Below are 14,762 nucleotides of genomic sequence, written 5' to 3'. Positions count from 1 at the left end.
ACTGCGAATCAGATGAGCGGCATTTCCACTCTATCCATTGATGAGGATGGATAACTTCGTGGAGATTGTGAACTCTTGAATAACCGCCCTTTTGACATATTGTCTACTGACTTTGCAATTTACGCGGAAATTGTCCGAAGTGCGGATGATGGATTATTCTCAAGCACACGTAAAACCCTGCACATACTACCACATGTCTACTAGCAACCATCAGAGGATCGTATATCAAACAGCTAGATTGGTTTGTCCAGTGGTATCGTATTTTGCTCTTGGATTATTTCATAACAATAATGGTTCACGAACTTCAATCCTCCTAACACCACTCATCCTGGAAAATTAACAAGAAGGGCAAAGTAAACAAGACAATAACTTGGACAGAAAAGAGAAAAGCAGCAGGAGGATAGTGACAGATGATTATCCTAAGTATCAATATCCGAAACCCCTTGAGCCTTATAAATCTGTACCAAATATAAGCCAACTCCGGGGAACTAAAATGGGAAGGTCGAATATAAGAAGATGTATAAAAGACCTAGATGTACAATGCTATGCGTTCCCAATCAATCAACCTTTCCAGTTCCGTTCCCATTCAAAATGCCGTCCTTTCCATCGAAATGGAAAAGTCCGCTTGACCCACTGCCAGCGACGCCTAGAATACCGCCGCGAACGCGACGGGCGAATTTTCCTCGGGCCAAGAGGGTAGCCGTGATAATGGAGACAACCAAGATGATGACAAAGATGATGGGGTGTGTGGAGATAAAGGTCCGCGTGAAGAAGAAGATCGACTCGAAGGTACCCACGGTAGACTTGGAGCTCAGCTTGGGTGGGTTGTGGATGACGAGCGGGATGGTCTCCAGGATAGAAGTACGCGAGGCCATGATGGAAGCTCCGCTAGAAGAAGAGTCCCAATAGCGACGGTTCTGTGACAGTTAGCTTTGATATCTCAACCTCACACCCTTGCTGGCGAAGCACTTACATCCTGATCGTTGATGATGACTCGCTCACCGCTGTCCACATCGATGCCGAAGGTGCTCCTCAGCCAGCGCTCCCAGAAGTCACCATCGACCCAGGCAAAGCCAACTTGTTTCTTGTCATCCTCGCGGATGGTGATACGCATGTTCTTGGCGGCCCGCAAGGCTCGCTGGTCGTCACGGTCATCGGCTTCCTCGATGCGCAACTGCTTGGCATCCCGAAGCTCCTTCCTCTCCAACTGGAACAGCTGGGTCTGCTTGTCCATCCATTCAAGAGCGGCATTTTTCAGCTCCCTCTTTGCCTGCACAAACTCATCCGAGTGCCGCCGGCTCAAGACGCCAAGGACAACGTACTTGCCATCCATGATTTCGCGGGCATTGGAGGCAGTCAGTTCTGGCACGATAGGCAGCCAAACCGTACGCATCCACCCCAGAATCTGTCGGAAGTCGCGCATATCCTTGGGAGTCAACGCATTGAAGTAGTTGGGACGTCCATCGCGAACGACAAGGAGACGGGGCCATGTCGAGATCTTGAAACGCTCGGCCAAAGCCGCACTGTTGGTCTTGACAAGCCTGGCATGGCCGACCAAGCTAAGCGTCAGGCGCTCCAACGCCGCGAAATCCTCAGAGGTAGTGGCATGATCGTAGAAATATAAGAAGATCACTTCTTCTTTCTCCTCCAGCTCCTTGAAGGCGGCTGCATCAACATCCTGAACACCCCCGCCGATGTCGACAGCGCTCTTGGCATAGCTGATCAGATCACCGAGTCCCCGGAGGCCATCGTACTCGACCCTCTCCCCACCGCGGAAGAAATACATTGTGGGGAAGGCGCTCACATGGGCGTCTTTGCAGAGTCTCGATTCGACGTCACAGTTCACTTCACCAACATTCAAAGTGTCTTGCATTTCCTTGGCCATCTGTTTCCAGTTGGGAGCCAGCGCCTGGCAATGACCACACCAAGGTGCATAGAACTTGATGAACCAGGGATCCTGAGAAGTGGTGACTAGCTTCTGGAAACTTTCCGCAGTCAGCGGAACAGAGAGCCCCTGAGGGTTGGCGGGCTTGGGCTTGGGCTTGGGCTTGGGTTTCTGCACTGGTGCATCCTTCCCGGTAGCATCCTTTGCGGACAGCTGCGCCACCTGTTCATTGTGTTTTTCACCCGCCTTGGCACCCGCCTCAGGGTCTTTGTCCTTGGAGGCAGGAATTTCTGGCTCAGCAGCGGTGTCTGCGAACTGGGCACCCGGCTTTGGCATCTTAACACCAGTTGGGGGTCGGGAACCCGGTTTGATCAACTCCAATTTCCCTTCAACGAATTCGGCAATGCCGTTGATGGTCCTGGCACCGTCGTAGTTTTCAACCGATTGACCGTCGTGATATAGGGCAAAGAGTGGGTAGTAGTTGACCTGCAACTCCGTACACTTGTCCGCATAAACCTGGCAATTCATCGAGGCGAAACGGAAATTATAGAACCCTTGGAAGGAGTTCAACGACTTGGTGTCGACCGGTTTCGAGGAAGACGAGGACAAAGGATCGGACGTCTACTAGGCGTAAGAACAAGGGCCACCAAAAGGGATCTTCCACACTCACGTAGTAGTATTCGTACAGGGTCTGCCATGCCGGAGCGATCTTCGTGCAATGGGGACAAGCGGGGGAGTAGAACTTGATGAACCTTTGTGACAGTTAGGTGGCGATCAAACGAAACAACCGGGGTCGCGGAGGGGACAAGCAATACTGACCAGTAGCCATCCTTAACTGTCTCTTCAAAATTGTCGGGGGTTAACGTTTTCATCGGCGGCACGACAATACCATTGAACGTCGTTGGCTTATCGAAATCAGCCGCTCCAGATCGCGGGGACCTTTTCACCAGGTGGTTCTTTCGCGGTTCAACATGCTGGTCATTGGAGGGAGCGGCGAGGGTGGGAATTGCGAAAAGCGAGAGGAGGGACCACGCCAGCAAAGACGTCCTCATATTGGGAGAGGTCAAAGCCGGAAGGCTTTTAATTCGATATAGAGAGTGAAAGCGAGGATCGAAGCGAAAGCGATCTCACACGGGAGATGTTGAAATGGTGGTGGGTGATTAAGGGTGGCACATGGGCCTAATGAAGGTCTAGAAGCGGGCCCAGTGGCCAACAAAGCCGGGTTGGACTTGACCACCGCAGTGGAAAGGAGAGAACAGGACCAATTTATGTTGAACCAGAGAGAAGCCTATCCTATATCCGGAGGGCCTCAAAGGACTTAAAGCAAAGGACGATTGAAGAAAAACAGAGGGGTGACGTTGACAAGAAAGCCCCCTATCAACCGACCGGGATGGGTATGAATCGATAAAGTCCGAGAATAGTCTAAGTGGTCGTTAGAAGGCTTAGAAGTCTTTAGTGTCCGGCAGGGAAAGCGAAAGTGACGATCCGGGAACATCGGTTTCCCCGAGCTCCGGTGCGCTTCAACTTCACATTATCATTAGCCCGTCTATCATTGGGTCTATCCAACCAACTTTTGGGTCAATTCCCTCCGTGACCTGTTGACGACCAATATACTATATTCAATTCCGAATTGAATCCCGACAAGAACAGAATTACACATTCAAGATGCGATCGACACTTCGGCTGCTGGCCAACGTTAAGCAGGCCCGCTACCTCGAGCCTTTCGCTCCTACTGGGTTGACCGGTCTCCAAACCCATCCGAGTCCCCGCCCGACTTTGATCTTTCTCTACACCTCTACCTTGCAGAAATTGAAGTCTTTCCCCGAATCGTCGGTCTACCGCCAGTCCACCGAGGCATTGACCAACCACCGTCTCCAAATCGTCGAGTCGACCAAGCCGCCTGGATTCGATGCTTGGCTAGAACGCGCCCGGAAGGCCGTGGCCGCGGAGCCCGAGCGGTTCGCCTCTCTTCGTCGCTCCGATGGCACGTATGCTGCCCATCAGCGTGATGACCAGACCGATGATCCCCGTGGCGAGGAGTGGGATGGTGAGCAGATTGAGCCGACTACCGAAGGCCCTCACCGCACGGCAGCACAGGAGGCGCAATGGGCCAAGAGCATTGATGAGGCTACCAAGACTGAAAAGGATTCCTGGGATTTCCAAACCGAGCAGATGAAGTGGGAGAATGAGCCTGCTCTCCTGGCTGACCAGTACGTCATCGTCCATGTCTATTGTCGAACCATACCCGAAGAGTAGAGTTACTGACACGTTAATTCCAGGGTCGAGGAGATTGAGAAACAGATTGGCGCCGGCCTGATCGAGGAGGTCATCCAGGTTGCGGAGCGCGAGAACAAGCTCGTGGATGAGATGTACAACTCCAAGGTGTAAGTGTTCCGTTGAGACCCATGTCGAATTTGTTGCAGCTCGTACTCACACTTTGTCTAGGTGGGAGGAGCTCGCTGAGAAGCCTAGCCCTGGCCAGTGGTCTTACTTTGAGCGCACGTAAAGGTCTCTAATGGAAGATTTTCTTAATCGTTAATCTCGAACCTGTATTTATTACCCATTGTGTGTCGAATAGAAAAAGCATCCATTTCGATACAACAGCATCTTTTATATGTCCTTGTCTGTCTCTTTTCCTAGGGCATCTGCAGGGAGATGGGTTGGTCCAAATCCGCACATCATGCGTTTCTAAGGGGGGCTCCCTGTTGGTGTGATAGTGTGGTAGGCCACCATGCTTTTAACTAGTACCTTTACACCATGATGATAAAAGATGTGCAATTGCGATCTTATAAAGGTCTCTATTCTATTTTAAGTAGCGCACGCCAATCAATTGAGACCGTAACACACCCCACGTATCATTTTGCTAGTCATCTGGTAAGGGAGTGACGATGTATGGTGGGCCCCGAAAGCGTAGGCGGTGAAGCGGGCGTCCAGGCGGGATCCCGACTTGTTGTGGACACATCGCTGTCAATCGGTCCCTGAACATCTCCATAAACCTGGCTTGCCATTCTAGTCGGGACCTTTGCTTGCTTCCGACATTGCGATTTGCGATTTTCAGTTTTTTAAAACGACATTCTTATAGCTCCGGGTTTGGCTGTGTGAGCCGCTCGTGGCCTGGTTTGCGCTCCTTTTTACAGGTCAATCCCCGACACCGCACAGAGTCTCGACTCTCACACCCCACACATCATGAGATTGGATATCAAGGTACGAGGACAGCTCTCCGAATGGGTGCCGCTTGGGCAGGTGGACGGATGTGACAGGTTCTGGAAACATTGTGCAGGCTACATAACAGGGAGGCTAACGATTGCCGCAATTCTAGAGACAACTCTTCGCCCGGTCGGAGCGGGTGAAGGGTATTGACTTCCACCCAACGGAACCATGGGTGAGTGTGTCCGTATTTATGACAGGTGTATACGGTGCTAACTACAGTCTAGATCTTGACGAGTCTCTATAGTGGTGGGTAGAAGGAATAACCACTCGCAATGGCCTGTTGGAACGCGCTAACCCCAAGACAGGCCATGTCTACATCTGGTCTTATGAGACCCAGGTAAGCTCGATGAAGCAATGGCGGTAGATGCATAGCTGACCTGCGGTGTTCTAGTCTATCATCAAAACTTTCGAACTCACGGACGTCCCTGTTCGCGCCGGTCGCTTTATTGCCCGCAAGAACTGGATCGTCTGCGGCTCCGATGACTTCCAACTCCGTATCTACAACTACAACACCTCCGAGAAGATTGCCTCGTTCGAGGCCCATCCCGACTACATTCGCTCGATTGCCGTCCACCCGACCCAACCCTTTGTCCTCACCGCCTCCGATGACATGACAATCAAGCTGTGGGATTGGGAGAAGGGCTGGAAGTGCGTTCAGGTGTACGAGGGTCACAGCCATTATGTTATGGGCTTGTCGATCAACCCCAAGGACACGAATACGTTCGCATCGGCGTGCTTGGACCGCACCGTGAAGATCTGGAGCCTTGGCTCCCCGCATGCCAATTTCACGTTGGAGGCTCACGAGACCAAGGGCGTGAACCACGTCGATTACTACCCGCAGGCGGACAAGCCCTACCTCCTCACCACCTCAGATGACAGGACTGTCAAGGTATGGGATTATACGACCAAGGCGCTCATCGCGACACTGGAGGGGCACACCAGCAATGTCTCCTTTGCCTGCTACCATCCGGAACTGCCCGTTATTATCTCGGGTTCCGAGGATGGAACTATTAAGATCTGGCACGCCAACACCTATAGGCTGGAACAATCGCTAAGCTATGGCCTGGAGCGCGCTTGGTGTATTGCCTATCAGCGTGGCCGCCAGGGAGTTGCCATGGGTTTCGACGATGGTGCGGTGGTTGTGAAGATGGGTAGAGAAGAACCTGCTGTCTCCATGGACGGGTCAGGCAAGATCGTCTGGGCCAGACATAGCGAAGTGGTCTCGACAGTCATTAAGGGGTCCGACCCTACCATCAAGGATGGGGCTCCCATCTCCCTACCGACGAAGGATCTGGGCTCTTGCGAAGTTTACCCGCAGACCTTGTCCCACTCTCCCAACGGGCGGTTCGTCTCTGTCTGCGGCGACGGTGAATACATCATTTACACTGCTCTCGCTTGGCGGAATAAGGCTTTCGGACAGGCCCTTGATTTCGCGTGGGGCTCCAAGGATAATAGCAATGACTATGCCATCCGCGAGTCCCCCACTAGCGTCAAGATCTTCAAGAATTTCAAGGAAGTTAGTGGTGGTCTCGACGTAGGATTCCAAGCCGAAGGTCTCACCGACGGTGTCCTCCTCGGTGTGAAGGGACAAGGTGGAATTGGGATGTTCGACTGGGAGACTGGAAACCTGGTCCGCCGGATTGAAGTTGAGCCCAAGGCTGTAAGTCCTCCCCTCCCCCACAATTTCAAGATTTGGTTGCTTATATTTTGAATAGGTTTACTGGTCCGAGTCTGGGGAGCTGGTTACGCTCGCATGCGAGGAATCCTTCTATGTCTTGCGATTCTCGCGGGAGAACTATGTCAATGGCTTGAACGAGGGCGAAGCTGACGAGGACGGAGTCGAGTCGGCCTTCGAAGTGGTGACCGATATCAACGACTCTGTCAGAACTGGCGAGTGGGTTGGAGACTGCTTTATCTATACCAACTCGACGAACCGTCTGAACTACCTCGTGGGTGATCAGACCTACACTATCTCGCATTTCGACCAGGGGATGTACGTCCTTGGTTATCTGCCTCGCGATGGACGGATCTATCTCGCCGACAAGGACGTCAATGTCGTTTCCTTCGGTCTCTCCCTCAGCATGGTCGAATACCAGACCGTGGTACTCCGCGGAGACATGGACCTGGCCGCGGAGCTGTTGAACGACGTTCCCCAGGACCAGATGAACAAGGTCGCCCGGTTCCTCGAGGGCCAGGGGTACAAGGAGATGGCGCTTGAGGTTGCCACGGACCAAGAACACCGCTTCGAGCTGTCGCTCTCGCTCAACAACTTGGAGATTGCCCTCGAGATCGCCCGCGAAGCCAACGTCGAACACAAGTGGAAGATCGTCGGTGACGCCGCGATGGCCGGGTGGAACCTGTCTCTGGCGCAGGAATGCTTTTCCAACGCCAAAGACCTGGGCTCGCTCCTCCTCCTGCACACCGCCAGCGGCAACAAGGACGGGCTGGCTCAGCTGGCCACACAAGCTTCCGAAGCCGGCCTGCACAACGTCGCCTTCTCCACGCTCTGGTCTCTCGGTGACGTGGACGGCAGCATTGACCTCCTTGTGCGCACCAACCGCCTCGCAGAGGCCGTCCTCTTCGCGCAGACCTACAAGCCCTCCCGCGCCCCCGAGCTCGTCATGCAGTGGAAGGCATCCCTGGACCAGGCCGGCAAGTCCAAGACCTCTCGTCTGATCGGTGTGCCGCCCGGAGCCCCCAACGCCACCGCCACGGACGACGACCTGTTCCCCGAGTGGGACGAGTACATCCGTCTGGAGAAGGAGGGTGTCGCCCCGCAGCCCCCCTCCTCGGAGTCGCTCATCGACGTCAACGGTGAAGACGAGGAAGGCCAGCCCGAAACGGCAGAGAACGGTGCCCCGGAGGTGGAGGCCGAGGCGTAAAGTGTCGGCATAGATTCGATTCCCCCAATTTCCCCCAATCTTTCTCTTTCTCTCTCCTTGCGGTGGAGCGAAGCCCGTGAATGACAAATGTATGGATAAAGTGTGCCTGGACTGGACCCTGGAGTTTTTTCTCACGAGGAAGAGAAACAAAGAAAGATCAACAAACACCCTTTGATATCAGCATGTGGTAGACATGGTAATCTGTATTTTGCTTTATCTATTTATTTATTTTTTTTTCTCTTCTGTTCTTCCATTTCTTTCGCAAAACCGGCTGGGACTCAGGATTTCTCATTATCCCTTCTACTTTTTTTTTTTATTCTTTCTATTGTTTCGACATACCTGTTTTTTTTTAGAACTACCTGCGTCCGTATATCAACATCAACCTATTTTATATCATTTCATAACTATCTCCCCCTCCACCATCTTGTAAACCGTGTTCAGTGAGTGTCCCTTCTTCCTCCCGCGCCTGTAAACCTTTTCTAGACAAACTGCGACATACTCAATAAACAAAACAAACCCTCAACCATCTTCGTCCCATTTTCGACTCTCTTCTCCGAGGATACTACTCTACTCCTATGACGAACGATGATAACAGCGGATTTTATGTACTACATATATCATCATCTGTCTACTGAGTGAGCAGTCACTGCACCAAGATGAAAAGAGGGACAGAAGCGGGTGTGGTGGGGGAGGGGGAAAGAAAGAAAGAAAGAAAGGTAGTTCCTAATTCCCGCGTTAGATCTACTTTACGGAAAGGCGTGTGCATAGGCAGATTGAATGAGCAAATCGACGCATGAGGGCAAGAAACTGTTAAAGCAGCCGCAACGAGACTAGAGAGCCCTACGAGCCAAGATCACATGTGATGGAGATTGGAGGGGGGCAGTGGATGTGGAGTAACTCAGGAAACACATACACGGTGTAATCCCAACTTCCATTTATCCAAAGACCTGTGCTGTGGTTTCTTACTTCCAAAGACACAAGCCGTATATAACCCGACAGAACGAGCGGTCTTTTTGTGTGCATATTTATATGTTGGAAATAACAGTTGTTGTTGATGATGACGACGACGATGGTGATGCAAACCCGAGACATGATAGGTAGGGAAATAGATACGTGTGTATATGACACCGTCGAAAAAGAGTCCCCCCTCACCCACCTGCGTGGGAGAGAAGAGTGTAAAACAGAAAACAGACTGATAGGAACCTGCCTTGATTGTATCTCAAATGCAAAAGGTACAAGAAACAGAAAGCGCTCAGCTGAGATCACTGTCTCGGGGGAAAAAGATGTGGGGGAAGATGAAGTTGTCCAATAACAGAAGCAAACATGCGAGAACCCGAGCTTTGTGAGCTGGGTACAGAAGAAGGATGCAAGGTAGTAGAAGGAGAGGGCTAAGAAAGACTAGTGTCAAACAATCTCTCTATGGACCTCGAGCCAATTCCCGCTCCCCAAGCAGCGAACTTGAACAGGCCATCGTTTCTAACCGGGTTGAGTCCATCTACTCGGGAATGCTACCAAACGAGGGGTCCTTCACACTGCCACCTGCGTCCCCGAGACCGGCGACCGGCCGATTGTAGGACCAGCCTTCAAACTGTTGCTGCATCGTCTGAGACAGAACCGGACCGTCCACATACGAATCTTGCGGTGCCTCCTGGGTGAACTCGCGGTCGAAGTTGGCGGTATCGCGGGCATCGACCTGAGCAGATTAGCATTGCCCTTAACGATTGGGGAAAAAAACAGGATCCAAAACATACCACGTTGGGGCGGAAGCTGGGCTCGTACTTCCGCTGAAGCAGCTTACGCCAATCGATATTGGCGAAGAAATGGTGAGATTTGATCTCCGCGGCACCGTTGGCACCCAGGCGCCTTTCCGGGTCCCGATCCAGCAATCGGGACAGGAGATCCCGAGCGGCGGGAGGCACCACGTCGCTGCTGGGGAACGTCAACGGTTCCTGGAGGATCTTCCGGTACATGTCGTTGGTGTTTTCATCATAGAACGGAGGAAGACCAGTCAACATCTCGTAAAGAAGGACACCCAGCGTCCACCAATCGACCGCTTTCGTGTATCCGTTACCCAGCAACAGCTCGGGGGCAAGATACTCGGGTGTGCCACAGAATGCTGTGAAACAGGGTTAGCAATTCCAAGGCGTACGAAGCAGAGACACGGGTGGGGGGGAAATTACTGTTTGTTCGGTCCTCGTCCTTCATATCCAACTTGCACAGACCAAAATCACAGAGCGCGATATGCCCGGTGTAATCGAGGAGAATGTTTTCGGGCTTCAAGTCTCGGTAGATGACCTTGAACCCGTGCAGACACTCGAGCGCGCACAACAGTTCCGCGGTGTAGAAACGGGCGCGGTTGATATCGAAACGCTGTTCCCGTTGCAGGTGGTGGAACAACTCGCCTCCGTTTACAAAGGCGAGCACGAAGTACAACTTCTCGGGGGACTGGAACGAAAACTTCAAAGGGACGATGAACGGGTTGTTGATCTGGGCCAAGACAGACCTCTCGGCGAGGGTGTGCGTGACTTCGGACCGCGAGATGATGTGCGCTTTACGGATCGTCTTGAGAGCATAGATCCGGCCCGTATCCTTCTTCATGACCTGCATGACCTTGCCAAAGCTACCCTTCCCGACGACCTTGAGGAGGTCGAAGTCCTCCAACTTCAAGCTGTGCTGCTTGTTCTCGACAAAGGATACGCCGACCTTGATGGTACCGGTGCCAAACTGGAGGTCTATCCAGTCATTGCCATGTTGGCCCTGGCCTGTGTTGCGCTCCTGGCTCGCGTGGGCCGCGGCCGCCTTCTGGTTGTCCTTCTTGCTGAGCTTCGGATCCTCCACATACGGCGGAGCCGCCTCCTCGAAGCGCGGGTGGATCTTGACGGCACCCAGGAAGATGTCCTCGCTCCGACCGGCACCCGGGCGCGCGGCGGGGTTCCGCAGGTACAGTTGGACGTTCAACTCCGTCTTTCGCGACACATCAAATTTAAAGGCGGTGTTGTCACCGGCCCAGAGCGGGTTTTCCGGGGTTCCCGACACGGCATCGACGAACACCTGATTCTTTTCGAAATCCAGGAGGGCATACGGAAGGTACTTGGTGGAGTAACGGCCATGGATGGTGGGGGCGTTGTTGATCCCGCTGCTGGTGGACTGGGGACGAGCGCTTTGTACGAAGGAGGCAGCCTGGCCATGCGCCGCGTGGGAGGAAGAGGAACTGGGGCGCACGGGATACGCATTGTTGTTCTGGAAATGCGAGGCGAAGATCTGCTGGAAGTGCGGGGAAAGGGCGAAATTTCGGCCTTCGTGGAGGGTGACGATGAGGATACCGGGTTTCACCGGAGCGACGGGCGGGGAGACCAGGGATTCCGAGGCAGCTTATCACATGTTAGCAATGGAAGATATGGGAGACACGGGGATGGCGATAGCCTTTGGATAGGTAGGCATGATAAGAGGAAAAAGGGTGATGGGAAGCAACATACTGATTCCATTGTTGGGGGACACGCTGCTTGGGGACTGGGTAGCCACCGGCGTCGGAGCCTCTTCAGCGGCGTCGCCCTTGATAGTGGAAGTCGAGGAGGACCGCGCAAAGGTCTGGGTTAAAGGAGCAAGGTGGGTTTCCTTTAATTCTAGATTGGGCAACGACTCGTCAGCATTCGTCCCGCAGCCCCGACTTGAGGATTCGTATCGGATGACTTATATAGATCGAACGGAAGAGGGTAATATGGAGGGGAGGGGAAGACCAACTGAACATACTTTTGGTGAGTTTCCACGACATGGTCATGAGGGGATCTTGGAAGTCCAAGAAAGGGAGGTTGAAGAGATAAGGATCAATCGGGGAGATACCCGATTTAAAAAGGTAAGAGAGAGGAGAGTGAGAGATCCTTCGAGGCGTGAAAGAGTCAATGAGAGAGTCCCAAGTAGCCCAAGGGAGATATGCAGGGACGCCACAGCCACAGCGGTCAGCAGTTGACACGCACACACACGCACACACACTCAAAGAAGAGAGGCTGATCGGGAAGACCGACTAGTCAGCCAGAACAGCGGGGGAAGGGAAGAGGAACCGAGGAAACGATTGTGCAATCTACACCAAACACCAGACGAATGGGAAAACAAACCAGGGTCGGCAGTACAGAGTGTAGCAACGACCCAGGTTGTTCCGGGTGAGAGGGGGGTAGAAAGAGAGAAGAGGGATAACAGGGGAGAAGGAGGAGAGAAAGAAAATATATAAGAGACAAGGGACGGGATAAGAGTGACAGAGGGAGAGTGAGGAAGAGAAGAGAGACAAGAGGGAGAGAGAGAGAGAGACAAGAAGAGAGAGAGACAAGAGAGGGACCGACAGACAGACAGAGGGACAGAGAGGGGGTGAATAATCGGTATTAAATTAGTGACTTACCTAAGTCTTGCGGTGGATGAAATTATGAATTACTGTATGTTAAACTGGCCCCTGATTGGTTCAGGAACATGGTTGCCTGTCTGCCTGAGTGCCTGGAACCCTCCTGTCCCAGGCATTCAGGTTTCACCTCCTGGGGCGGTGCATCATTGATCCCCCTGGGGTTGAGCCACAACTGCCACCGCCACAACCCCATCGGTCGATACGGCATCTACCGACATGAGCTTAATGGGATGACCCCAACTCAACATTCCTAATCGCATCATCCGAATTACCAACCGTCCACTTGAACGCGCGTTCTTTTCGATCAGAGTCAAATTCATCAACCAGATCATATTATCCTTATTGACAAAATAGATCGGTCGCCCGTCCTCGGTCGCGCGACTATTGCGGAGTCATCCCCTTGATCTCGGCCATTCACTCTCCCCCCCGGGACCAACACAGACCTCCGTTCGATATACTGTGTGGATATTGCCCTCTTGATTCGGAGGAGGGCTTTTAGGTGTGGGCGCTACAGATCAGGGAAGAGTGGAGGATGAGAGGGAGCCACGACCGATGGGTGTAATACGGAAGAAAACCGCTTCGCGCGGTACCGAAGCAGGAACCAAATATCACTGTGATATCTGTTCAGTGGATGTGACCTCGACAGTAAGGCTTTCCTCTACTACTGATTCGTGGATGGGGGGTGGAATTTGCTTGTTATTGTTGTTGTACCCCGGATGGTTCGAGCTTACCGGTACCCCACCAATCTAGGTCCGAATCTCGTGTGCGCATCCGTCCTGCCATGAATACGATCTCTGCGTTCCCTGCTTCGCTGCAGGCGAACGCTCCAAGAACCATGACCCCTCCACACATCCGTTCCAGGTGATCGAGCAGAATTCGGTACCCATCTTCCAGGCAGACTGGGGCGCCGACGAGGAACTGTTGCTGCTGGAGGGCGCGGATATTTACGGCCTGGGTTCGTGGGCGGATATTGCGGACCATATTGGTGGCTATCGCACCAAGGAGGAGGTTCGCGACCACTACATCGGCACCTATGTGGATAGTCCCAACTTCCCGCTCCCCGAGCGCGGCGACCCAGAGGACACGCGTCTGTCCGATGAGATCTCCAAGGAGGAGTTCCAGTCCCGGAAGAAGCGGCGCATCGAGGAGCGCAAAGATGCAGCCAAAGCGGCTCCGCCGACGACGCCGAAGCAGAAGCCGACGGCGAGTGTTCCGGCCTGCCACGAAGTGCAAGGGTACATGCCGGGGCGGTTGGAGTTCGAGACGGAATTCCTCAACGACGCGGAGGAGGCGGTGCAGCATATGACGTTCGAGCCCGGCGCCGGTGGCCTCGAGAACGGCGAGATGGACCCCGAAATGGAGCTGAAGATGACCGTGGTGGACGTTTACAACTCGCGCCTGACCGCGCGGACGGAGCGCAAAAAGATCCTCTTCGAGCACAACCTCCTCGAGTACCGCAAGAACACAGCGCTCGAGAAAAAACGCACCAAGGAAGAGCGCGACCTCCTGAACAAAGCGAAGCCGTTCGCGCGCATGATGAACCACGACGACTTCGAGGAGTTCAACAAGGGCCTGGAGTACGAGCACAACCTGCGGCTGGCGATCTCGCAACTACAAGAATGGCGACAGATGGGCATCGGCGACCTGAAGGGCGGCGAAAAATACGAGCAGGAGAAGCAGCAGCGCCAGCAGCGACTCGCGCCGCAGGGAGCCTTCGACCGGTTCGCCAGCACCCGGCCCAAGCAGGCGCCGCAGCCCGAGGGCCCGTCCACGGCCAGCCAGCTGACCACGCCGGAGCTCCCTCTGCGGCTGCAAAAGGCGTCGGGAGCGGGCAAGGCCCCGGAGCCGGCCAACCAGCCGATGAACGATTTCGATCGAATGTTCGCCAGCAACGGAGACGGGATAAGCACGCCGCAGCCGGCCAAGACCAAATTCGTGGTACAGCCGCTGAACGGGGTGATCCCGTGGAAGCTTGAAACCGAGGGGGCGCCGGACCTGCACCTGCTGACGAAGGAAGAGGTCGAACTCTGCAACGTGCTGCACATCCAGCCCAAACCGTACCTGGTGGTCAAGGAGAGCCTGCTGAAGGAATCGATGAAGCAGAACGGGACGTTGAAGAAGAAAGACGCGAGGACTATTTGCAAGGTGAGTCCCTACTCGAGTAAAACATTTTGTACAATTACTGACGAGATCAGATTGACGGGACCAAGACGAACCGCATCTACGATTTTATGGTGCACAGCGGATGGATCAACAAGGCGTAGTTGATGGGCATAATGAGCGATGGTGGATTTGATTTTTTTTTTTTTTTCTCTCTCTCTCGTGTTACTCTTGTTTTACTCTATATCCATGTTCTAAAGGAGTTAGGCGTTATGGCAGCAGGACGGCCATGACT

General features: G+C 53.4%; 5 protein-coding genes across 5 annotated transcripts; 3 read left to right on the top strand and 2 right to left on the bottom strand.

Annotated features, from left to right (window-relative positions):
• Positions 1–233: 233 nt before the first annotated feature.
• P168DRAFT_258110 (putative disulfide isomerase) lies at positions 234–3,305 on the bottom strand. Its single transcript, XM_024834585.1, has 4 exons — positions 2,705–3,305; positions 2,556–2,637; positions 974–2,506; positions 234–917 (listed from the first exon to the last, which is right to left on the bottom strand). The coding sequence occupies exons 1-4, from the start codon at positions 2,935–2,937 to the stop codon at positions 558–560; spliced, it is 2,208 nt and encodes a 735-aa protein (XP_024690109.1). The 5' UTR covers positions 2,938–3,305; the 3' UTR covers positions 234–557.
• Positions 3,306–3,341: 36 nt separating this feature from the next.
• Positions 3,342–4,637, top strand: P168DRAFT_329476 (complex I NDUFA5 subunit family protein). Its single transcript, XM_024841476.1, has 3 exons — positions 3,342–4,095; positions 4,165–4,269; positions 4,331–4,637. The coding sequence occupies exons 1-3, from the start codon at positions 3,551–3,553 to the stop codon at positions 4,389–4,391; spliced, it is 711 nt and encodes a 236-aa protein (XP_024690108.1). The 5' UTR covers positions 3,342–3,550; the 3' UTR covers positions 4,392–4,637.
• Positions 4,638–4,880: 243 nt separating this feature from the next.
• Positions 4,881–8,181, top strand: P168DRAFT_292610 (coatomer subunit beta'). The gene is made up of 6 exons (XM_024837620.1): positions 4,881–5,089; positions 5,205–5,267; positions 5,320–5,341; positions 5,401–5,432; positions 5,487–6,755; positions 6,811–8,181. Exons 1-6 carry the CDS (start codon positions 5,072–5,074, stop codon positions 7,975–7,977), a joined length of 2,571 nt encoding a protein of 856 aa, XP_024690107.1. The 5' UTR covers positions 4,881–5,071; the 3' UTR covers positions 7,978–8,181.
• Positions 8,182–9,270: 1,089 nt separating this feature from the next.
• On the bottom strand, positions 9,271–11,861 carry P168DRAFT_50494 (serine/threonine-protein kinase). Its single transcript, XM_024841979.1, has 5 exons — positions 11,728–11,861; positions 11,454–11,600; positions 10,158–11,348; positions 9,729–10,093; positions 9,271–9,670 (listed from the first exon to the last, which is right to left on the bottom strand). The coding sequence occupies exons 1-5, from the start codon at positions 11,753–11,755 to the stop codon at positions 9,473–9,475; spliced, it is 1,929 nt and encodes a 642-aa protein (XP_024690106.1). The 5' UTR covers positions 11,756–11,861; the 3' UTR covers positions 9,271–9,472.
• Positions 11,862–12,617: 756 nt separating this feature from the next.
• On the top strand, positions 12,618–14,677 carry adaB (chromatin-binding transcription regulator ADA2). The gene is made up of 3 exons (XM_024837619.1): positions 12,618–13,012; positions 13,118–14,512; positions 14,563–14,677. The coding sequence occupies exons 1-3, from the start codon at positions 12,920–12,922 to the stop codon at positions 14,629–14,631; spliced, it is 1,557 nt and encodes a 518-aa protein (XP_024690105.1). The 5' UTR covers positions 12,618–12,919; the 3' UTR covers positions 14,632–14,677.
• The last annotated feature ends 85 nt before the right edge of the window (positions 14,678–14,762 follow it).

Source organism: Aspergillus campestris (assembly GCF_002847485.1).
Source record: "Aspergillus campestris IBT 28561 chromosome Unknown P168scaffold_11, whole genome shotgun sequence".
NCBI lineage: Eukaryota > Fungi > Ascomycota > Eurotiomycetes > Eurotiales > Aspergillaceae > Aspergillus > Aspergillus campestris.
This window is presented reverse-complemented; position numbering and strand designations above follow the sequence as displayed.

Bases quoted from the DNA above. Each gene is read 5' to 3' on its own strand.
- P168DRAFT_258110 (XM_024834585.1), bottom strand. From the start codon at position 2,937: ATGAGGACGTCTTTGCTGGCGTGGTCCCTCCTCTCGCTTTTCGCAATT. The intron at 2,638-2,704 runs GTCAGTATTGCT...ACTGTCACAAAG, and splicing joins ACAGTTAAGGATGGCTACTG to GTTCATCAAGTTCTACTCCC. The intron at 918-973 runs GTAAGTGCTTCG...TAACTGTCACAG, and splicing joins TCATCATCAACGATCAGGAT to AACCGTCGCTATTGGGACTC.
- P168DRAFT_329476 (XM_024841476.1), top strand. From the start codon at position 3,551: ATGCGATCGACACTTCGGCTGCTGGCCAACGTTAAGCAGGCCCGCTAC. The intron at 4,096-4,164 runs GTACGTCATCGT...CGTTAATTCCAG, and splicing joins CCTGCTCTCCTGGCTGACCA to GGTCGAGGAGATTGAGAAAC. The intron at 4,270-4,330 runs GTAAGTGTTCCG...CACTTTGTCTAG, and splicing joins GAGATGTACAACTCCAAGGT to GTGGGAGGAGCTCGCTGAGA.
- P168DRAFT_292610 (XM_024837620.1), top strand. The intron at 5,342-5,400 runs GTGGGTAGAAGG...ACCCCAAGACAG, and splicing joins CTTGACGAGTCTCTATAGTG to GCCATGTCTACATCTGGTCT. The intron at 5,433-5,486 runs GTAAGCTCGATG...GCGGTGTTCTAG, and splicing joins TCTGGTCTTATGAGACCCAG to TCTATCATCAAAACTTTCGA.
- P168DRAFT_50494 (XM_024841979.1), bottom strand. From the start codon at position 11,755: ATGACCATGTCGTGGAAACTCACCAAAA. The intron at 11,601-11,727 runs GTATGTTCAGTT...TGCCCAATCTAG, and splicing joins GTCGTGGAAACTCACCAAAA to AATTAAAGGAAACCCACCTT. The intron at 9,671-9,728 runs GTATGTTTTGGA...TAATCTGCTCAG, and splicing joins CCAGCTTCCGCCCCAACGTG to GTCGATGCCCGCGATACCGC.
- adaB (XM_024837619.1), top strand. From the start codon at position 12,920: ATGGGTGTAATACGGAAGAAAACCGCTTCGCGCGGTACCGAAGCAGGA. The intron at 13,013-13,117 runs GTAAGGCTTTCC...CCACCAATCTAG, and splicing joins CAGTGGATGTGACCTCGACA to GTCCGAATCTCGTGTGCGCA. The intron at 14,513-14,562 runs GTGAGTCCCTAC...TGACGAGATCAG, and splicing joins ACGCGAGGACTATTTGCAAG to ATTGACGGGACCAAGACGAA.